The sequence below is a fragment of the Columba livia genome, chromosome 24 (assembly GCF_036013475.1).
Source record: "Columba livia isolate bColLiv1 breed racing homer chromosome 24, bColLiv1.pat.W.v2, whole genome shotgun sequence".
In the NCBI taxonomy this organism is placed as follows: Eukaryota; Metazoa; Chordata; class Aves; order Columbiformes; family Columbidae; genus Columba; species Columba livia.
In genome coordinates this window covers 2,076,213-2,099,690 of record NC_088625.1, presented here as the reverse complement: position 1 = coordinate 2,099,690, position 23,478 = coordinate 2,076,213, and the positions used below count along the sequence as shown (strand labels likewise).

The following is a 23,478-nucleotide window of genomic DNA, read 5'->3' as shown; positions in this document are numbered from 1 at the left end:
GAACTCTTGCTGATCTTTATGGGGCCTATTCCTGTTGCTATAGCTGAGCATGCGCTGAAACAGTTTACTGAACCGACAAGGAGTAACACAGTTCTGGGTGTATTTGAAGTGGATTAATTAGCTACACTGCTTGGTGGAGGGGAGAAAAATGTGCTAAGCATTCAATGACTGCCTTCCCCTTGTATTTTAGAACCTCCCTTTTCACTGGAGTCAAGCACAGCTTAAAGGTAGCCAGAAATGACGGCAGTAACCATAGCCTAAGAAAAACACAGTGTGCTGCAAGCATGCAAAGTGTCTTAGTGTGCAGCTTGCAAAGCATTTGGTAGCTCTGTTTCAAAGGTGCTCAAGCAGTTGTATAGCTTTGAATTACAGAATCCTCACAGCAACTATTGAAAGGCTACACAGTGACAGCTTGACAACATTTGGCCACAGTTATTGAACAGGCAGAAACGTGGAGCGGTTGTCCAGCGGATTTGAGTCATAACGCAGAACAGCCGAATACGGCAACGCCGTGCTCGTTCCTCCAGGAACCTGGGTTCAGACTCTCTTGCCAGAAAATTGAAACCTCTTTCTTGCAGATGTTAGCTCCCAGAGAAATCTTCCATTCCACACCAACTTTTGTCGTCTACAATTGCTTGTGCCCAATAAGCTTTGTCAAGTAAAGCACGGCACACACTTCAGGTGAGGAAAATAGCCTGTATCTCATAGCCCTCCAATAACAGTCTGGGAATAAATCTTCATTTTGTGCAACTGATATCTCCTGGAAATCTAAGGGGACAAATGAGAAAATTGCTACTCTTGAGTAGTTCTGTTTTATGTAAATACAGTTATTGGTGATAGGAGAGATTTACTTTAGAATTGTTCTTGCTATAATTCATAACATTTGCTTGAGCCATGAATAAATACATGAAGGCTATGTCACGTTTTGAGGACCAGGCTCCTGACCAAACCAGTCTTACCTGGTGATTGTTTGGGTTGGTTTCTTGCCACGTGTATTTTTTTCCTTGAGCAGTAAGTTCCCATGAAAGTGCCAACATATTCACCCGTGTTGTGAGTTAATATTTCATTAGCATAAATCATTTCATGTTCTGTGGAGTCTGACCTAATTTCTCCATGAGTACCAACCTCCATCTAATCCTTCTTTGTCATTTGTATTGCTGGGTGAATTCCAGTACTACTTCCTTATGCTACAGCTACTGCCCCTACAATTTCAGCTCTTAAAAGATTTCATTTAGTCTTGAAGCTCCTATATCTGTGTTTTGAGGGTGCAAATAGAGGCAGGATGCTGGGCAAGATGAGGGCGTGCTGGTGTACACAGCAGGCTTTAAGAGACATGTTTTTCTGCTCAAACTTAAGCTCAGAGGCATTTTACTTGCTCATACTGTTTCACTCGCTTCTCTCTCAGAGTTGCAAACTTGCTCCTGAAAGATTGAGCAAATCTTACTCTTCCTGCAGGACAAGTGGTCATTTTCAGCATGATTCAACAACAGCAAGCTGCACTTCATCAGGCTGCTTATGCCTTGAGCCAAATCCAGGCGGTCAGAAAAATGTGATGGTCCCCATAAAACATGTTGTGTCCTGCCTTACTCTGCTTCCAGTGCAAACTCCGTAGGTGCTGACCGCTGCCTTTCTAGGTGGGATGGAGCAACCAAGAAACTTTGGGCAGTGGATTTCACGGCCCTTGGAGGAGCCAGGCGCAGCTGATGCGAATGTGAATCCAGCATTAAACAGTGACTAGGTTTATTTTTGCCAAGGTTTGAAGGCATTCAGGGTGGGGGATGTAGGTGGGGTGGTAACCTCAAGCGTGGCTTGGTGAAGAGGAACGGTGAGCTGGCCCTTCCTCTGTCTGCACAGTCTGTCCTCAGACTCTTCTCCCCAACTCGCTTATTTTCTGTCTCCAGCTGGCTTTGTTTTGGCTTTCAATGCCTAGAGATGCACAGCATACTTTGCAAGCTTTGCTCGGTGCTTTGTGCTCTAGTAATTTCAGAAGCAGAAGTCCCCTGGTGGAGATCTTTGGGCCAGAATAGATGCAGGTCCTGAGAACCATGAAACACACAGTAAGCCTTGTTAGCCTGCATTAATTTCCAGCAAGGTTCTCACCTGATAAGGTGATGAGTGTTATTGCAAAAGCTCTATAATTTTGTGTGGCAGTGGGACCAGTGTTAATATTAGTGGAGATCTAATTCATTATTCTCCCACAGAACATACATGAAACAGCAAAAGTCTCCCCTTATTTGGTAGTTGATGCTTGAGAGCAATTCCAGGCGGGAGGAAAGTGCCAATAGATGGCATGGTAGAGCTTTTGTCCAAGTTGGGGACAAGTAAACGTATCTAACCATTTTCAGAAACCATTGCTCGCTAAGGGTGCGAACAGAATGCAGCCTTCCTGGGGACCCTTCCTACCTGAATCCTGAACTCCATACTCTGTGAATTTGGCATTTAGTTGGATGTGTTGTGTTTGGTTTGTTAGTTAGTTTGACACAGCTAATCAAAAAGGTAATGCTGTTTCCGAGCACTCAGTTAATTAACGACAGGGCAGGATTTATTGTTGTGCTTTAAGTCTTTATGCCTCAGTTAAAGGGCTGAAATGTTCAATTTGTCGTGGCTGTTAAGAAAATACATTTAGTTTTGACTACATTGAGCACTGACAAAGCTTGGAAGGGAAACTGAAAACAATGTTTTTCCTCATATGGAAATATTTAGCATCCCTGTTCATTTGTTTCAAATGTTTCATTTATATGTTTCAAAGTTAGAAGAAACAAATCAGAATAATTGAGTCATAATATTTTCACAATATTGAGATACTTAGCCGGGAAAGTCCAAGTTTATCTCGTAGCAACTTACACCTGGAACAGTATGATCTGATTTGTTTTGTTTCTCTGTGGTGTTATCAGATAGAACAGAAAACTTTATGCAAATTCTGGAGAGCCTTAAGCACCACCAGCATAATGCAGATATTTGTGCCCTGCACCCTGATCCTGTGCCTTCGAAAGGTTGGTTTCTGCAATGAAAAGGTGGCTGCAGTCCACCTGCTCAGCTCTGCTGGTGAGTGGCACTGCGCAGATTGTCATTTTCACCAGCAGTAGAGGAGCACAGGCATAGAAAACAGGTGATTTTTAGCCAAGTGAGTGCCTCAGGGGTCAGTACTGGGGCTGGTATTATTCAATATATTCATCAATGATTTGGGTGAGGGAATAGAGTGACTATCAGCAAGTTTGCTGGTGACACCAAGCTGGGAGGAGTGGTGACACTGGAAGCTGTGCTGCCATCAGAGACCTGGACAGGCTGGAGAGCTGGGCAGGGAAAAATTTAATGAATTAGAACAAGGGCAAGTGTAGAGTCTTGAATCTGGGCAGGAACAACCCCAGGTTCCAGTATGATTTGGGGAATGACCTATTAGAGAGAAGCATAAGGGAAAGGGACCTGGGGGTCCTGGGGACAGCAGGGTGACCATGAGCCAGCACTGGGCCCTTGTGGCCAGGAAGCCAATGGTACCTGGGGTGGGTTAGAAGGGGGTGGTCAGTAGGTCAGAGAGGTTCTCCTGCCCCTCTGCTCTGCCCTGGAATATTGTGTCCAGTTGTGGGATCCTCAGAAACACTGGCCCAGGCTGCCCAGGGGGTTGTGGAGTCTCCTTCTGTGCAGACATTCCAACCCGCCTGGACACCTTCCTGTGTAACCTCATCTGGGTGTTCCTGCTCCATGGGGGGATTGCACTGGATGAGCTTTCCAGGTCCCTTCCAACCCCTGACATTATAAAAAACAACAACAACAAACCACCTTCATCCTGAAAGCTATGAACTTATTCACCTGACCATAGTGTGCCTGCACTGGGCACACATCTGTGCAATGCACTTGAACTCCAGCACACCCGGGCTTTGTGCCCTTGTTACCAATTGTAAAGGAATAAATTATTTTAACATTGTTTAATGTGTAATCCAGACCACACGGAGCTCGGTCCAATATGAAAATTCTGCCCTTCTGTAAACATAAAAGCAACTTAAAATTCTTTCTTTGGAAATCACCTGGCTTTGTCTAATCTGAAAGAAAACCCACAACTGACTCTCTTCATATTTGAGTATAGGTCTCCCAAATGGTCACAATTCCAGTTACAACCAATACTGGTCCAAAACTGGGCAGAGAGAGAATCTGTGTGCCAGTTGATAGCCAGTGTTTTAATGGGATGTTGGAACTTTTCAGTGACCTCAGTTCATGAAGTTGCAAGACAGAAAACCCTGAATTTTAATGCGCACAGAAGCTGTTTCCTCTTTTGACCATAGATGTTGTCATTTCTCTTCATATTCTTGCCATGCTGATATCCCTGGTAAGTCTGACACATTACACAACGTGGAAAGACAGGAATAGGGGAATCCTGCAACTGGTGTTTCTCTGCTATGTGTTGTTTTCTAGGGGCGGGGGGGTGGGAAATGAATTCGACCTAGGTTTGTTACAGTCTCATTCTATTTTCTTACTGATTCAGCATTTCATAGACTAATTGTATGAGGGGAAATCCCCAAATTCTTTCTGCAGAACTTGTGCAAACGTATTGCCCTTCGGATTTGTGTTCACTGGAAGAAAAGCTGTTCCTCTGAGCTCAGCTTAAATGCGTCTACACTCATTAATTGTTAACTGTCTTTGTGTGGCCCTTTGCCAGGTGGAGATACACAGCAATGTGTTGCTGAACCACTCGGACCAAGCAGGTGATTAGGAAGGGTACGGTAGCTATTGGAGGGGAAATGCAGCTCCCAGATGTTGTGTTATAAGCAGGTTTTTCCAAAGAGACTTTGGCTAATATTTTCAAAACTATCTGTGCACTGTACAGCGATCACGCTCAGAAATATTTCTGGCTGTATTTGCCTCCTTATTTTGAGAAAACATTATTCTCAAGAAAACAACTAAGAGTGCAAATGAGTACGTAACTGTTGTAGTCATAACACCTGAGCTTTCTGTATCTTGCACTAAGAGTGTAATCATTGAGGTTTATCAGATTTTGTCAGGGTTCAGCTGGAGCTCCTAAAATGCGTTTTAGGCTCCTCTGTAGAAGCAAGCTGGAAAAGCTCGATGGAATTGTGGTAACCGTAGTGTCTTATCGAGGAGAGACTGGGACACACAATAGCTGGTCATAGGACTGGCATTACAGAAGAGTATGAGGTGGATGAATTCTGATAGCCAAGCCTCGTGTTACAGGTGAGGATTACCAAGGCCTGATTTTCTCCCATGGTAAACTTTCAACATTAGTTTTTCCCTGACTCAAAGTACCTTAAGAGGTGAAATTGTGTGGAAAATGAATAAAACTACAGTGTGCAAAACTATGGGCAGGAAAACAAAAGAGAAACAAAGGAAAGGGTTAAATGGAAAGTTGAGTGTTTTCATTGGTACTTACACCAGAATCATCGAGTACCGGAACAGCTGGCTTCTGTACCTGGGTTGAACACAATGAAAGATCACACAGTGAGAATTCCAGTCATTGAAAGAAAAGAGTCCTATAAAGGAAAGCCCCTAAATTTCCAAGGAACTGCCAGTGGGAATTAACTGCCTTGTGTGCTTCTGGAGTTAGAGAAAATAGTCTTCTCTTTCTGCACTGCAATAGCTGAGAGAGGGGTTACTCAAAAGTGTGTATTGCAGATGGTCAGACAGCAGTTAATGCTGTATTTTAACTGAGAAAGTCTGGTTTGAGCATTCTACTCAGATGCATTCTCTGCTGCTAATATTACTTACGTACCTTATGCTGATGAAACTTCTAAATATCTGCTATATTTTAAATCTCCATTTTTTTAATCAGGGTGAGATAAAAGATTTATAGACAGATGTATAGCAGAAAATTCATGTCTGCAATCAGTGTTTCTGTTTTACAGCCATGTGCCATAAATCTGCCTAGACATACAGCAGCTTAGCTGACTGTCCTTAACAAAAATCAGAGCAGAACATCGAATAAGTTTGCACAAGAATGGTGCTGCTCTTATATCCACATTTGGCTAAAGCAGTTCCTGCCTAGCTTCCTTTTCAAAATAACGACTTGAAATTTTTAAGGGATGCACAGTATGGGATCAAGGGAAACAAAAGGGGTTGTCTCTGAATTATTGTTTGAGCTTGCTCCTTGATTTTACCATTTAAGTCACAGCCGTGGGCCTTATTATTCCCCTTACAGAAGCATTGGCAGTGGACGTGAGACTAAGAGAAAATCTCCCGTGCCTGAGATGTTCTGAACTTATTCCCAAATTCTCATTTGCAGAGGAAAGATTTGCTTCCTTGCTGTCTATGCTGTATCTCCACTGCACCCCCAGCTCCTTAGGAGCGGGTGATTTTTTCCACACGGTGTACAGAGAAGTAGTTGCTCCTCCAACTGTTGGCTGTTCCCAGCACTTTCAGTGGCCATTGGACCACTGTGTGTGTGTTGTGAGTTTCCACTCACTTCTGAGATATCTGGCTTGAAAGATATATCTGGAGAGCTCTCCAGAGCTGAAACCCTTCCTGACCAGCAATGCTCACCCTGCAGCATGTCATTGCTGTGAACTTTGGCTCCTCTGCTTTGTTTCTAGACAACCTTCTTTTTAAATTATATTCGGGGTGTTCTTTCTGTTTCCAACCTGTGTCAGCGTTTGCAAATCTTTGCTTGTCACTCTGGTAACGCAGCTGAGCCCTAAACCCTATTTAGATTAACAGCGAGGTGACCAGCAGGTGGCAGTTTCAGCCAAGTAATACAAATCTGCCAAGAAGCAAACAAATTCGTGATGGTAAGATCTCCTCAAAGAAAGGCTTTGCTTTAGCAGACTCGACAAACAAGGGCTGAAGCCTTTAGTGCAGCGTGTTACTGGCTCCTCTGCAGAGCCACTGCAAAAGGAAGCCCATCTGAGGCTCCACTGGGAACATGGAACAAACCTTTATGCTGCGTTGCTTTCATAACTGAATAAAACCCATAAAACCCAAGCTTTCTTGATGTCTCACGTTGCCAACTTCCAGAGCTAGTCACGCGATTTATGTGCGTAACATTCAATGATATTCTTAATCCTGTGTTTTTTCTCTGTGAATCATGTGAGATCTGCTTTTGATTTCTGCCAATTTCAGGTTTATTTTGGGGGTGTTTCTGTGTGTAATTTCCCAACAGATAGCTTGGATGGGTGGTTTTTGCTGTGTTGGTGTGCACAAGCTCTGGAAGCCAGCAAGTCACCAGACTGGTGTTAATGTAGGTGGGGAAGTTACGGAGATGCCTGCTCCTCTTAGCACCATCTGCTTTAGCAGCCACTTGGTGACCTGTTAGAGCAGAGAGGCTGTGCAACTGCTCCCAGCACCAGCTCACCTAAGCTCATCTGGCAAGCTAAGCTTGGGAGATGCACAGGCGTACACAAACCACTTCAAACACCTAGCTGCAGCAAGAACCTCCAGTGACAAGGACTTCAGTGTGCATTAGCTACACCATAGCATGCCCGTGGTCCCAGGCTGGCTTTATGAGCAAGCACAGAAGCCTAGGCTTGTGGGATCACCACCATTCTTGGCCCTCTTGCTGGTTTGGTCAAGGTCAGTTCACATCTAGCTCCCAGCTGCAGTACAGACACAGGGTTTGTTATGTGCTATTGTTCCCTTCGCCTGACTCAGTACCAGAAACTTGAACTAAACGTGACTGCTACTCATTCACAGACAAACACCTGAGTGTGTGAGGAGAATGGGTGAGCTGCCAGCAGACAGTGCTGAACACGCCGTGTGTGAGCAGCAGGAAGGGAGAAGCGAGGACAGGGTAGGTCTGAGCTTACGTGTGTGACCACTACAAACAGCTTGCAATATTTGGCTTTAAGAAGTGGTGCAGTGGTTTGGTGTTTTTTGGTTTTGTGTGTGTGTGTATGTGGGGTTTGTTGTGCTGTTTGTTTTCAAAACTTTTTTAAGTGGGGTAAACCAGCCGTATCTTGAAGCTCCTGAAGAGCACAAAGTACAAATAAAACCTGGAAAGGTTTGTTCTACAACTTAGTGTGTGTTAGAAAACGCAAGTGATTGTCCATGGGAAGTTCTCATCTTTCTAAGTGCAGACATGGTCTCAGTGTGAGAAATAGGGCTGGCTGGTTTGTTTGCTTTGTAACTTTTACTCTAGAACTCAGAACTTTCTTGAGGGAAATCACTTAGGCATCTGTGTGCAAAAGTTCTGAAGGGTTCCATGCTCTATTTTGTGCTGATGTTAGGCCTGATCAGTATGGCACGTTTCTTTGTATGAAAAAATATGTGCAGTAACCTTAGAGTGGATGTGGAATGTCCCGGGTTCGGATCCTCGCTGTCTGAGAGGTCATGAGGGCTATGGTGAGTGATTTACGCTGCCCAGACTTAATCTCTAGTGCTGAGCATATGCGAAGGCTGCATCATTTGTTCCTTATCAAAGCTGAGGTATGAATCAACCTGTTTCAGAGGGTGAAGTGGGAGGTGTGAGGCTCACATAAGAATTAAACCAAAACCAACCCAAAACAAAAAAACCCAAAACAAACAAAAAAACCCACAAAAACACAACACTGAGTTTGTTGTACTGTACTTGCTCCAATATGTCTTGCACTATTAAAAATGGTGGAACACCCCTCAGGAAGCATAATTAGTGAGCAGTCTTATACACAGGGCCATCCCCAAAAGCTTGGCCCCTTTTCACAGAGTTCTTCTATGACCTTGAGCAGAAGCTCCTATCAGCTGCCTTAGTCAGTGTTGCTTGATGTGTGTACTTCTCCAGTTTATCCTGCTTACCTGCATTTCTGCAGTGAGGAGAACCAGCAGCAATAGGTTTCTTTAGAGGCTGTGCAATTCTGCCATTTGCGGTGGATTTGGGTGAGAGGGGAGACAGAGGCAGTCTTTGTAGTGTAAAAGAATAACGGATGGATTTGTCTGCAATTTGAGTGTTCAAATGAAAGTCTTGCCCACTGTTTGGTGGTTTGCCAGCAGGGGTTTTCTGAATGCTGTGGCTGATGGGTTGGTTTTCCAGCTGGTATTGTCTGATGAGGTACACATCTCATATCTTAATGAAGAAAACTGATGCTGGGCATCTCCCCTCTACACTTGAATCGTCTTGGCTGGAAGAGGAGATAAGGCAGCTGCAGTCTGAGTCACGCTTGCACTCTGCTCTTACCATCCTCCTGAGATCAGCTGCAGGGATCCACTGAGATCTGCTTCAACCCTCGGTTGGTTCTTGTGCATGTAGAGCCACCAGCCCTGCTTAGGAGAAACGCGTCTCACCGCAGGACTAAAGAGAAGGGTTTCTGCACTCTACACAGTGTACAGGTGCTCTGCGTGTGCGTTTCAGCTGATTTCAGGTTATGCTTTGAACAGCTGCGTGTGGTGGTCAGGCCAAATCACAATGCTACCTGTGAATCTTTAGTTCTCTGGACATGGCTCCAAATGCAGCCACCAGGAACATGACAAATTGTACCCTGGCTCAGGGCAGAGATGTTCCTTGCCAAACCGAGATTTGATTGACTCTAACAAGCAGCCTGATACAGAGCTTGCTGCTTTGGTTTTATGGTGAACAGGTCAAGGCATGACCATGGGCAGCTGGATTTGCATCTAGTCATCTAGTGGCAAAGGCTGCAGTTAATGCTCTGTGTGTCTCTTAAAGGTGCAGCTCCCTTTCTGCTCCCACTGTTGTTTGATCATCTAACAATAGCCTGAGCTTTAGCCATATTTATAGACTATAAACTTGAATAATGATTTGCAAACGGTCGTCAGAGGAAGAGGCATACTTGCTAAGCGATGTTTTTCATCTTTCTCGCTGCTTTTGTTTCTTCCTTTGGACCTCATAACAAAATAGTCCTTAACCAAACTGCATTTTTTCTGTAAAATGCATTAAATTAAATGAGAAGCAGCTTATACTTGACAGAGCTTTTATTTTGCTTGGCATGGTGTGGGATCACCAAGCTACACATTGTACCCTTTTACATCTTAATGTGTAACTGTGAAGCTACATTTTGGAGGGTGATTCTAACTGTGTGTGAATACGGACATGGGTATCAGACACTGACCTAGTGCTGGCTGTTCTATCTGTGGAAAACATGCTCTTTTTGCAACTTCCTCATTTTAGATGTTTATTACATCAAGACTTTATCTGCCTTGTTTAGTATTTGTGAAGCATTGATATCAAGACCTTAAAAGCAGTTTAATCCTGGCTGATTTCATGTTATCCACAGCTTTTCTAAGCACAATCAAAGCATAGTTAAAGGTGAGATGGTATGCATATATAGATTATTTTAATATGAGCCTGTATATTTATTTTGGTGTATTATGCAGTCTGCCTTCATGTATACATAAGACCTGGAGCGTACAATTCTCAAATTGCGCTTCTACTACTCTGCATAGCACAAATGTAGACAGAGTGTGTCCTCATACTTAAAAATCAGGTCTTATTCCTGCCAGAAATTTGCCTGAATACTTGATTTATCATGCTCTGTGATGTCAGAATTCAGGTATTTCCAGAAGAAAACTACAACAGAGCACAGTTCTAAACACTCCCTGACAGGGTCCCATGCTCTGACTTTAACTAAACTCCAGAATCTTCTGCTTAAGACGGTTTCAGTATTCTTCCTCACTTCATTTGGCTCTATTGGACTCTAGCTTACCTGTCCATCTATGAAGTATTAGCTAGCATTGTCTGCTATTACTAAGCACTTCAACAGCAGAGAGGATGTTATATTGTTGGCTGGTAGTGAGCATTAATGCAGATATGCAAAACATGGCCAAACAATGCCCTTGTGCCTGAGGACCGAGGAGGTGTGTGCTGTTTTGGAGGGCAGCAATTTGTAGGTGCACATTCCTTATATCTTCCCACTCTGCTTGCTTTGGGGCTGTGTTTTTCCATTAAACGCAACACTAAAGGTATGTTAAGAAACGGTCCCCACATGGACCTACTTGCAAGAGGTGAAAGGATGAACTTCTTTCAATAGGCTCCTGGCCAATGAACTGACCAGATCCTGCCTTGTTCTTTGTATGGGAAGACAAATTTGTGAGAGCAAAGTGGGGTGATGAAAATTCAGTGGTTAGAAACCCAATAGGAAGATCGGAATGCTGGAATCCCAAACATAGTGTGCAGCCTCCAAACAACGTTTCTCTGGGAATGAAGCTCTGAAATCAGTGTTACTTGTGAAAAGTCATCACGATGGTCTGATTGTTTTAGAGGAAAGAATGTTAAGAGGCTGAAGAAGCTATGTTCATGCAGCAGTGTGAGTAGGTAGGATATAATGGTGCTGTTATTAGTGCTAAGAACTTATTTGAACTCGTATGGCAAGTAACTCTCAGCCTTGCTTTGGCTTTGCAAGCTATTTTGGAAGAGCCAGCTCTTCTTCAGTGGGAAGTGTTGTATTTTGATAAAAACAAAACAGAAAAAAGGGTTTCTTTTTTAGCTGGAAGATGTCCTCGTTTAATGAGGCTTGAAGTGTTTACAGGTGTTTCCTCATAAGTTCAAATTTAGTGGCCCCAGGGAGTTGAGATTCTCATAAGGCAGGAGCAAACACTCGAGTTTTGTATTTTAAGCGTTGCGCATTTAAAGGGCCAGGCAGACACGGCATGCAGGCTGATTGAGTCCAGCCAAGGTGTACGGAGCCATCTGAAGCAGCAGAATTCTGCCTTATGTGAAGCAAGACCATTCTTAGTGCCAAAGAAGGTCAAAATCCTCCTAAAAGCCCCTTGTGTTTTCTCTGTCGTACAACCTTTCGACTTAATTTTGTAAATCTATAGTAAAAGCCCTATGAGTGGCAGGTTCAAGGTTTGATGGTGATATCAAGGTTTGATGGTGATATCAAACGCCTTTTGGTGCATAATACCTTCCAGAGCTCACTGCTCTTGAAGGAACTGTTTACCATGATGAAGAAAGACGGAGAGCAAGGGAAAATATAGAAGTGGTTGTGGTTGGAGGATGTGATGACATCACAGGGTTCAGCGGGAACATGGTGCTTTTAAAAAGCTGAAAGAAACATCCTGACAGTCAGTTGTCACATCCCCGTAAAGGAGTCAAACACACGTTAGCTATTAAAAGGCAAGCTATCTTCATCAAGGAAAATAAAGACTCCGTCCTCACACAGAATATGCACTGGCAAAAATGTAAGTGAGCTCTGATTTGTTTTTCATAACTGCAATGAAAGCTGAAGGTTGTGATGTGTAAGTATTAGCATAGCATGGGAGACAATACTTGTGAAGAGATGCATGGCTCAAGAAAGATAAGTGATAAGGTATGATGCTGATTTTCCAGCAGGGATATTAACGCAGGGCGGCATCGCTGCTTTGCTGGCATTCATCGCTATGAATCAAGTGGAAGACTATGATTCATAAAAACAATAACAGGATGCAGGTATTATATCAAAGGTTACAGTGGTTACATACCAGAAAATTTTCCTTTTTAAAAGTGAAACCTGTGAGAAATCTTATTTCTGTGCCTTTTTTGATATATATGTTTTGTTTTTTTTTCAACTAATAAAAAAGATAAGGAACAGGGCAGTTGAGGGCAATACAGTTATGACTTTACAGGAAATCAGTTTTCTTGTTTTCAAGATAATTTCACTCCTCTTGGCCCACCTTTGCTCTAATATTTGCTGATCATAATACAGGTAGGTGTTTTCTTCTTGCAAGCTTTCATTCTCACTATATGGATCTGGAGATGATGCTCATTTTTGCAACTGTACTGCCATCCTTTGCATTTCATCATGTTGTTCTGTTATCCTGGAATAATACAATACACCTGAATTGAAGAAAATGGTTTCTTAAGCATTGCCAGGGACTTATTTCATATAGAAGTAACATTAATCTTCTTTATATAATAGCTTGCAGGTTGTTCAGAGGTTGGTTTGCTATGCATGTACCTTTCTGACCTTATTGGCAGTTAAGTCTGTTTTCTCTGTTACACATTTCTCCTATTTTTTTTCAGTTGAATGCTTTGGAAGCCCAAATGTATATTTGTGCAATTATATTGTAGACTGTAACACCCTGTAGCAAGAAGCTCAATCACGTTTCAATTTGTCTGACAAGCATTAAACAACAAGCGGAGCACTATGGCAACACACCTGGTTTCCCCCTCTATCTCGTGCTGTTTTCAGAATCAGTAGGTGTATGATGTAGGGAATACTGCAAGATGATTAGATTCAAAACTGGGATCTAATCTTCCATCTCAGAAGTCACTTATTTTTGTCTCTAATGACAAAGCAATAGTAACAACCTGATGTTTTAGGTAGAATAAAATTGCTAACTGAATTGGTATTTTTCCTTTGCATTTTTTCTTTAATGTGTGTAGTGCTTTCAGACGTGAGCAGGAATGAGAGAAGAGGTCAAAACCTCTACCTTGATGAGAGCCATTTCCCGTTGATAGTTTATAGACAAGCCAACTTCTGCATGGTTAGGGTTCCTTTTACCGACATGCAACTGTTATCTTCTTAACCCTGCTTCTTTTCTATACTGTTACAATAATGAATGATGTACTTTGGCTTTGAAGGTAGACAAGAAGAATGTTCTGATGACCGGGATGTAGGCAGCTCGGATGCAATTGCTGGAGATCTCCCCTGTGACTGTAGGTAGATTGGTCAGGTCAGTACAGGTGTTCACGTGCCGGGTCCCAAAGGCTTCCGTTAGGTTTCTCAGTATCTCTGTAAGTCTCCATTTGGTGTCTCCGGTGCACCTACATTTCCTTTTGCTGTGACCAGCTGTGGCCTCATGTTTCCTGCACTGTCTGGTTCAAACCACCTGTGACCACATGGCTGTCCCAGTGCTCCCATGTGAGCTATTGCCTTGCTCTACAGTATAAACGGATGCAGAAGCTGTGTGGGTGTCCAGGGGGCTTGGTATGTGCTTGTATGAACCCTAGGCTAATAGGAGAGCATAACAACCCTGCTTTGCTCCCTACCAAAGAAACAGAAGGAGATTTCCTCCGCCATGCAGAGAGTTTCAGTATAGTTAAAACCAAAATTACTTACTCAGGTGTTCTGGCAAAAGGGCATCCTGCATAGATGGTAATAAATAAGTCTGTGGGAAGCTTCTGAGGAGTGAAGATTTTCCCCAAGCAATGGGATAAAGCATCCCATATTCGCTCTAGAGACAGATGACTTTAATCATGACAAGAGCAACTGTTTTGCTTTGCGTGCCTGTGGTACCGTGCTTACGAGCCAGGTAAATGAGACATAGGCTGACGCTCCCAGGAACGGGTATCAGGGTTTGACATTTCTCACCTGGCATGTAAACTGCTCTCCTGTGATCCAAACTGCTGAATTATGGACTAGCCAGACTAGAGAGGCATATGACCATGTACTGGGGCACATGTGAGAGAGACCTTTATCCTGCTTGGAAATTATTGACTTGGATTAATTAATCAATTTATTTATTTTTAGCAAGATAGGAGGTTTCAAAAGGAATGGTATGATTCACATATGTTTTCCCTAGCTATAAAAATAAAACAACAACAAAACGGCAAAGAATAAAGATCTCCTCTAAACTGAGAGCCCAAGAGTGACTCAAGAACTCATTTAAATAGGTGCGACCTCACCAGAGGGCATTTCCCATGGGCGCTTTCTGAAGGGCAGTTTCCCTGCTTCTTCAGGGGATGCTTCTGTAGAAAGCCCTGCAGGAACAGAAAGAAAACTAACAGACCTTGCCCTCAGCTGCTATGGTCAGAGGCTCTTGTCCTCCAGGGAGTCTCGCATGGCTGGCCCTGCGCGCTGGAAATCGCTCCCTCGGCGTCACGGCACAGTGCGCTTCTTTGCAGGAGTGGGGCCCAGAGCTTCCGCTCAGCAAAACCCCAGAGAGTGTCTCAGCCCGAAAGCATCCCCTCCCACGGCAGGAGCGAAGTGACTGGTTGGGGCTTCCCAGCTTTTGGCAGGATTCTCTGAATGGAAGCAGACCCGCTCTGCAGCCCAGCAAGCCTCCAGGGGTGGGAAGTTTCTAATGGGCAGCATCAGCTGCTTTCCTCTCATGTGTCTTCACGCAGATAGTTACCTCATGTTGTATTTTGAAAACAAAACGAAGGTACCTTTCATGCAAGTGCTTTCTGGTACAAGAGGGTGTGCAGGTTGGTGGAAACTCTGCAAGAGTTTCACATTTCGGTGATGCTTTGGACACTCAACTCCTGTTGCAGTCCAGTGGGACATCTGCATAGTTCTGCTGACTGCTTGGATTCCCATACAACTGAGACACGTGAATTTGCACCTTTGAAAACCTCTTCCCAAGTGCTTTTTACGTGCATAAAGCCCTTTCTGCCCACAACAGATGTGGGGCTCTGTACAGCTTTTTTGAAAGTATCAGATAATGAGACTGAGAGGTGAAACTGCGATACACTGCACCTTGTGAGTTTTAATTTTGGTAAAACCCCACTGGGAAAGATGGATAGTATGAAAGCTGAGCCCATCCATGCTTTACAAAGCAGGTGGCAGGCTCTACGAATGACCACATAAGCAATTAAATGGAAAGCTTGCATTACTAAAATGGAAAGAGTATTATGGGCTGGGAGGAATTAGGACGTGCGGGTGAGACTTAAGGTTAAGACACTTTCTGTCTATCTCAGCTTCCCCTTTGTAATAGGGGTTCTCTTGTTCTGAAACTGATAACTTTTAGTAGCCCTCACCACTACATGGCCAATGCATCCAACTCTCCTTTGCCACTTAGTGCTTTGCATTTAACTAAATCTTTATTGAAATACCCACCCATAATGTGGCGAACAGTTTAGACAACGATCCACTTCAGTCTAGTTTTGCTTGTCAGGCTTGTCTATAAAAAATAACGGTAACATTTCAAAGGAGATTTGGGATGTGTCAGATGCACAAAAAGAGCCGCATGTTCAGTCCATGATGTACTGTAGAACATTATCAATGTCACAGAACCAGCCGTTTCAGTTCTGATGTCAGCTCCAATCACAGGATTCATTTCCAAAGCAGTGGCAGACCCAAAATATCTTTACCAATGTATCTTTAATACATTTAAAGAAGTATTTTTGAAGAGTTCTGTATTTGAAGTCAACATAAAATGCCGACAACCATCATGAAATATTTAATCGCTTGCTAAATGGGCAATGATGTCTTATTGTAAGGCTTTGATTAGAGTCTGAGCAATCAAGTAATGTACACAAAGCTAAGCCACTTTTTAATTTTTCTTACCCAAAGTTTACTGTGTGCAATAAAAACGTTGGCAGCTGCCTAATGCAATTTAGTCTTCAATATCCAAGCCAGAAACTCACTAGTTTGTGAATTGAAATCTGAATTTTCCTTGTTATTCAAGAGCGACTGTTTGCTTTTCGCTGTTACTGCAAATAAGAAAAAAGTTTTCTATTGTGTTTCTTTTATTATTTTTTTATTATATTGGAGCTGAAAGAAGAAAAGAGAAAAATATTGACACTGTTAACGCTGATCAGTTGATAAGCTTATCACACGTCAGTGTGCGAGCAAAGAAACAGTAAATCTTCTGAAACAAAGACAAGTGTGTCACTTGCTCTTGCAGGCAGGTTGGTGTGAAAACTTAGAGATCAGCAGTGTATTTCAAACTGAAAATCGGCCTGATGGGAAATCATTCTGACTTGTTTGAGAGGGTGAGGCTTAAACTGATCTGCAGTTGGTGTGTGAAGGCCAGTGGTGCTAATGTGAAGTTCAGTGATCTGAAACTTGTCGTGCTTCAATGCTTGCAGGCTTCCAAGGGCTGTTTTGCCATTATCTTCCCTCCAGTTTCAGCAATGGTTAAATAAACATGTAGAGGGAGGTGCATTTTGAATTGGCTTGGTTTAATTGTTTAGCAATGTCTTGGCATGCTTTCCCTGTCTGATCTTTTCCTTCAGACGAGAATTTCGGGGATGTTATTATAAGTAGGAATCTTTAAAAGGACGTACATTGATGTTATACTGACAGAAATCTGGGGATGACAAATACCATGTTAAAAGTGGATATTGTTGGCTGTTATGATGCTGTGGATACCTCTCAGGTTCTCCAAAGCACAAACAACTGAAAGGCAGGGTTTATAGGTTTATCTCCCAACGTGTTAGTCTGCTGAGCATTTTGTTCCCCTTTGGGAAGGGGTCTGTGAAGTGTGTTGCTGAAGCTCTTGTCAGCCCATGAGCTGGGGTTGGAGCTGCTCCTCAAAAGCAAATGGCAAGATCCACACTGGCTATGCCTGCTGTGTTCAGCACAACTTGGACCAGAAGGAAAACCTTAACAACAATACTGATGGAGTTGTCTCATTTTCATCCAGAGTCCACCCAACCTTCAACCTTGTCTGTGCACTCTGGACACTTTCAGGCTGAGTTGTAGAGTGGTCTGGAAACAAAAATCATGAAGTGCTTTCTTCTGGTGTCGTTTGATACTCAGAGCTAGTGGGACTGCTGCATTTGGTACCTTTTCATTAGCTGGTGTGTTACCCATCCAATTTGATAGATTACTCAAGTCTTCAAGGTTTGTGCTAGGCTTTTGTCGACGTTCAACAAATACAGTACGTGATAACATTGAAAGGAGCCTGAGTGTAAATGTACACCACAGATTGGTACGGCAGCCTGACAAAGTATTTGCAATGAGCTAAAATATATTTACACGTAGAAACTATTGCAAAGCTTCCTACTGTTTGGATTAGATTCCCTCTTTCTTGACTTCTGATGCTTCATACTGCTCCATTTTCAGAGACCAATTGCAAATCAAGGTCCAGTGCCTGTTAAGGAACAGCATATGGCTCATGTCGTCCTTGAATTGCCTTAGACAAGCTAGAACACAGTGGGCACTTGAGCACACATGTTGTTGTTCCTTTTATTTGTTTGGATGGAATTTGGGCATGAGGACCTTGGTGTTTTTGCAGCTCATGACTTAAACATATAGTTGAAACTTAGTGCAAGTCAGGGTTCATAGATTATTAAGACAACCCTTGTATGAAGAGTTGGAGGCTACTTCCTTGACAAGGTGATTTAAATCGTCATTATTTCTCAAAACACTTTTATTTTTAAATGATCATATTGCTTTAGCTTTATGAAGAATTGTAGACTGAAGCCAAAAGCAGTTTTGCCATGGTTCATGTGTAATGCTCAGATCTGCTGCACACATGAACAGTGGAAAAGCAGCTGTGCTATCATTATTTTTATTTCTGGAGGTCAGCTTGGGGGAACCGAAATATGTTCTGCAGACTTTGGGGTTTTGTTGTTTTTTTTTTTTGGTACTCTGCTTACACCGGAAACTCTGAATAGGTATATTTGTCAGCTTTTACAGTAAATTTCTTCTTTCCCATCCCCCAAACCTGGAGCCAGAAACTGCCATCCTTCCCCACCCTAATTCTGCAAGGAGGCCCTTTGAAATCAGTGTGATGACTCAGGGATAAGACACCACCCAAGAGGCAGATTGCTGCCGTCTGTAGCACAGCTCCTATTTGCTTTGGTGGAGTTGATGTTTTCATGCAGCATAAACAACAGCAGCAGTGTCCGACTCTGAAGAGCGTTTCGGTAAAGTACAAACAGATAATTTCCCAATGTAAACGAATGTCATCGAAGGCCGAAAACACACATTTGTGATGGTCTTCATTTGAGATGTCCTGCCTAGTATTCAGCTCCTTTTCAGAGTTCTCAGTACAGCTCATACCACAGTACTTCTAAGCACTGTGTATTGTTTGTAAAGAAATGAAAGATTTAATCTAGAGACAGTGGGAACACCAGCATTTAGTTCTTACCTCTCTGTGTTTTTTCTTTTTTGACTACCTAGTTGGTAAGTTTTTAAGTCCTTTTTCGGGTCCCTTCATACTGTGTGGCTTACTACTACTCTTATTTTGCTTGTCTATACAGTGCGTCCCCATAGGGAAATGGAAGTCTGTTGATAGCTGTTGCTTTTAGGAATGGAGTATTCACTGCATAATAGCAGCGACAGCTTTTTCCTTATCATACATTCTCCCTGGCTTTCATAAACGTCCAGAGCAATACACCTATTTATTTAACAGAACGTGTTCATTGCACCCCGTGCCTGATAGGGCATGGCTTCTGCAGAACATAGGAACACCTGCTGGTATGGAAGGGAAACCGCCAGCTCTGGCTCGCAGGCCATCACTGCTCTCAGTCCTGCACAAGCTCTCATGCTGTAAATCATATAAAATGCTCTTCTGGAGGCAAAAAAAGAAAGGGTGAGTTTCTTGGTATAGCTGCAGCTGTTTAACAGCTGGAGAGAATTGCAAGCATGCTTATTTCAGGTTAGTTTGTCCTTGTGATCCATCTATGTGATCACAGCATCTGAGCAGCAAAGGTAGAGGGAGGACTATGCCATCTGAAGTCATATGGGCCAAAAGACACCATTAGCTAAGGAAAAAATGTTTATGGCTCCAGCCATATTGACTAGTGTGACTAGTACAGGCCACAGATAAGCAGCCTGCTGTGGAGACTTTGGCTCTCTGCAAATGGCAAGCAAGGAAAATAGATGTCACCTGTGTGTTTTGGTTTTGTTTTTTCCTCTTCTCAGCTTCTGCTCCAGAACAGCAGCCACAGCCCCGGCCCTATCAAGGCGTCCGAGTCAAAGAGCCCGTGAAAGAGCTATTGAAAAGGAAACGGGGAAATGTTCATAATGCCAGTGCAACAGCACCTACAACGGTAGGACAAAAAACAGAGATGGAAAATTCTCCCTGAGTAGCTCCATGACTGTCCAGCCCTGTCACCAGCTGGCAATACTTTGGCAATGAAAGAAATCTTTGCATCTCTAAAGCGCTTTGAAGGCAATGCTTATGTTACCTGCAGACACCATTAAATATACCTTCAGACGGAGTGTCTTTAGGGTGCTGAGTACCTCCAGTCGCCATTGACTTAATGGAAGGCTTAAAGTGCTTTGCACTTGACAGGAGCTAACTCCTAGGAGCAGAAAGTGGCTTGGAAGTTGAGCAGCTTGTTCAAGAGCACAAAAAGAGATCAGCCAGAGCCATCCTTGGCTATCTGCTTCTCTCTTTCAGCCTACCCCTCCCTGTCTGCCCTGGAGGCTGCAGTTTGACTGACTCCTCTCTGAGGAGGAAATCCCCCTGCAACACAAGGCTTAAATACTGTTTAAGACCCACTTGAGCCAAAGAGGCACTTGGACTTTGTCTAGGGCTGTGAACAGAGCTGGAATTACATGTACTGGCTGCCAGGCTCAGTTCCCCTAGCCCTTCTGCAGAGGCAGCTGGGAACATCCAGGCACTGACATTGAAGTAGTAGCTGATGATCAGCTGGTATTAGCTAGTATGCTCTGTCCCACAGTGCTTCTCAGATAGGATTGAGTTTAATGCTTGTGATCTTAATCCCTGGACATTTTTCTTCTCTCTCCTAGGTTGTTTTGCCCCATCAGCCACTTCCTTCTTATTCACCAATGGGTAATGTTTCCCTTACTTTCTAAGTGTTTGCCAGCCCTGCTGCAGGGAAGACTATGCTAAACTGACCTTTAATCTTTTCCTGACTTTTAGGCCAGCCTTGCATTGATATGGATGCTGCTGCTACGTCTGCATTGCCCGTCACAGATGAAGGAGCACTCTGTTCTGGCTGGATCTCCCAACCCTCTCCCACATCCTTACAGCCCTTGACTCAGTGGACCACTTACCCTGACTATGTGTCCCACGAAGCCGTCAGCTGTCCATACACAGCGGATATGTATGTTCAGCCTATGTGTCCCAGTTACACTCTGGTTGGACCTTCGTCTGTTCTGACTTACACTTCTCAACCACTGATCACCAATTTTGCAGTAAGTCAAAAAATACCCGGGTATAAATGACAGCAAATTCCCTACAAGAGCCATGGGGAGTCCCAGATGTAACTAGTATTATTTATTTAGTTACTATAATGTTGTGTGTCTTTGCATCTATGCCATGTGTTCATTCTAGCACCGGTTCTGTCCAGGGAACACATCTTCCAGGTGAAACAGGACAAACAACTTGTCAATAAATTTCTCAAAAATCACTATTTAAGGATGGAGGACCAAGGCCAAAACAGGATGCAAGTGTAGCAGGGTGTTTGATTCCAGGCTGGACAAAATCCATGTTACTGACCCAACATGAAGGGCAGCAAATTCTATTTCAGTTGAACTCAGGCAGCTTGTTTTCCTTTTAACATTTCAGTTCAGCTGCTGAACCCGACACAGCAGAGCAGCAAAGGGCCATCCTGTGGCCTTCACCAGTGAGGAAGGGCTATCGTTTCAAAGCTGGCAGGAGCTGCCTTCAGCCTTGAGGCAGCAAAGTTGTGCCCATGCACCTTGCAAGAGAGACTGCCAAAGAAGGCAGTTTTCAGCACAGGGTGTAGCTGTCTCATGGGCTTACAGTGAGGGAACAGAAAGCTAGAGGGAACTTCATGTGTGAGCTACGGGCAGCAGCAAGCAGCTGGGACACCCACGGCCACCACTCTCATGGGAGTCAGCGTAGGAAAACTGTCACACTCACTATAGCGCTTTACCCAGAGAGACAGGAAAAGGGATGTTAAAAGTGAGACTGAGCATCCTTAGTCTGTGTTGTCCCCACACCCCACCCGGGCAATTATTTTATTGCATTCTATTTCTCTTCTATTTTAACAGCCCCGAAGCACCACCCCTGCCGTGGTGCCTCAGCTGGAGGTGACGGATCAGCAGCCCCCTCTCACGTACTTCCCATGGGCTCAGCCCCTCTCTGCGCTGCCGGCCTCCCCTTTGCAATACCAACCAGCTTCTTCCTCGCTTCCCGGGCCACAGTTTGTGCCCTTGCCGATCTCCATTCCCGAACCAGCCCCCCAGGAGCTGGAGGACGCCAGGCGAGTCATCGGCACGCTGCCCATTGAGAAGCTGCTTCTAGAAGATGAAGACAATGATACGTATGTTTTAAACCATGCTCTTTCCGTTGAAGGGCTTTAAGTTGCACATCTGGGGCCTGATCCTCATCTACTCAATACTCCACCTGGCACCACAGCGGGTTTTGAGTACAGAGGAAAAGCAGGCTGGAGGGTGGGGTGGGAACTCTATTTACAATGTTGTTGTCCACCTCTAGCACACCATGACATGCAACTTGTGTGAAACTTGCTTTGTTCTGGGGCCCAGCACAAGATTTCTCTGCTGTTACGGTTTCTGCTACCTCTCCCAGGTAGGCTTTTGATAGTCCACAGTTCTTGTGCTCAGCATCAGCACAAGGTGACTTTCATCCTCAGACACAGGGCATAGTCTCAAATTGACATCCTATAGCGTAGCCATGGTCAACTGTAGCATTTGGTGGGGTTACACTTGCCTCCAAATACTGGCAAGACCCAGTTCAACAGGACTGCTTTCCAGAGCTCAGAGTAAATGCAGAATGTTTTTGAACTCTAAAATATCCACCTTCAAGATGGGGGGGATGGTTTTCTAGCTGGTTGGTAATGCTGCATGTTTTACCAATGGACGGATCCTGGTCCCACTGAAGTCAGTGGGGGTTGTGCCTGAGTCAGGATTGCAAGACATGGCACTCTATCAGGAGATCTTTGAGGAGACAGGGTCTTCCAAAATCTCGGCTTCAGTCTAACAAGTAATTCATGGCGTTACTACCAGCCAGCAGTACTTTGATTTGTTGTGCTGAGCCAGGAAACATTAGCGACCCCTCTTGTGCTCACTGCTATCAAGTTCCTCCGTGCTGTAGTCTCCCAGGCCTGCAGGTGCATACGTTTTCCTTATAGCTTTCTGATTTCTTTCCTGGAGAATGAGCAGCTTTACCTTTTCCTCTGATGCAACTGTAAATATTATTGTTGATGTTCAGGAGTGCCATGCCACAGGCAAATATATTTGCAGGAGATATATCCCCTTCTAACTCTGTTTATTTGCTTTCTTAATCAACAAGGGACTCTTGGTGGGTGAACACAATTTCTCTGGGTTTTTCTGCTTTCCAAAGCCCAGGATCCTCAGGTGATTTTGTTATTTGCAAAACTAACAGTGAAATAATTCATTGCACTGTTATTGCCTGGTGTCCAGCGCTCCAGTTGCCATCCAGACAATATCTCAAGTGACCTTATGGTTTATGCCTGAGTGAGGTTTGCAAGCTCAGGTTGAAAGTCTTGAGGACTTTAAAAGCATGTTTTGTTATTTGATATTCACAAATCTGAAAGACGTAAGCAATGGATCATGTAAGTGATCATAAAGTTATTTGAATACAGCAGTAGTTCAGGTGCATTGGAATTAGTGGCTTACATTTGCAGAAAAACCCAGCAAAGAAATTAATTAGAAGGAGCTTACTTTGCCGCTGCTTATTCCAGTTTTATAAGAACAAAGATATTCAGTAGGTAAAACTGGAACAATGCAGTTGTGAATCAAGCCTGTGGTTGCTAAGATTGCTTTTAAATTTCTTTCACTTCAATGTATGTAAATTCTGCGTGTGAATATAAAACAATGATGAACTGTTTCAGAATTTCTTTCTGGGTTGTTCTGGTTAGAAAAAGACAATCTTTTTCAATAAAGATCTACAGTAACTTTCATATGCCTAGAGTGTTTTATTTCCTATCCAAGAGGGTAACCCAGCATTGGTTTAGCAATCAATTGGTTCGATAACATATGTACAGCCTAGAACCACAGATTAACTGTTAGATTTTCTGCTAATTTTGCACATTAAGGC

The 23,478-nt window shown here is 43.6% G+C and overlaps 1 protein-coding gene across 2 annotated transcripts in view; it reads left to right on the top strand.

Moving 5' to 3' along the window:
- The window catches only part of POU2AF1 (POU class 2 homeobox associating factor 1), a 41,903-nt gene extending 18,562 nt beyond the window's left edge, over window positions 1–23,341 (top strand). Inside the window, exons 1-5 of one of the 2 annotated variants that reach the window (XM_005500741.3) lie at window positions 11,490–12,048; window positions 19,386–19,513; window positions 20,220–20,262; window positions 20,353–20,627; window positions 21,450–23,341. In XM_005500741.3, the coding sequence (XP_005500798.1) occupies window positions 12,033–12,048; window positions 19,386–19,513; window positions 20,220–20,262; window positions 20,353–20,627; window positions 21,450–21,761 (774 nt within the window). In that variant the 5' untranslated portion in view covers window positions 11,490–12,032 and the 3' untranslated portion in view covers window positions 21,762–23,341. Of the gene's footprint in view, window positions 1–11,489; window positions 12,049–19,385; window positions 19,514–20,219; window positions 20,263–20,352; window positions 20,628–21,449 lie in introns of those variants that run through there. The other variant, XM_065040293.1, reaches the window with a different exon arrangement.
- The last annotated feature ends 137 nt before the right edge of the window (window positions 23,342–23,478 follow it).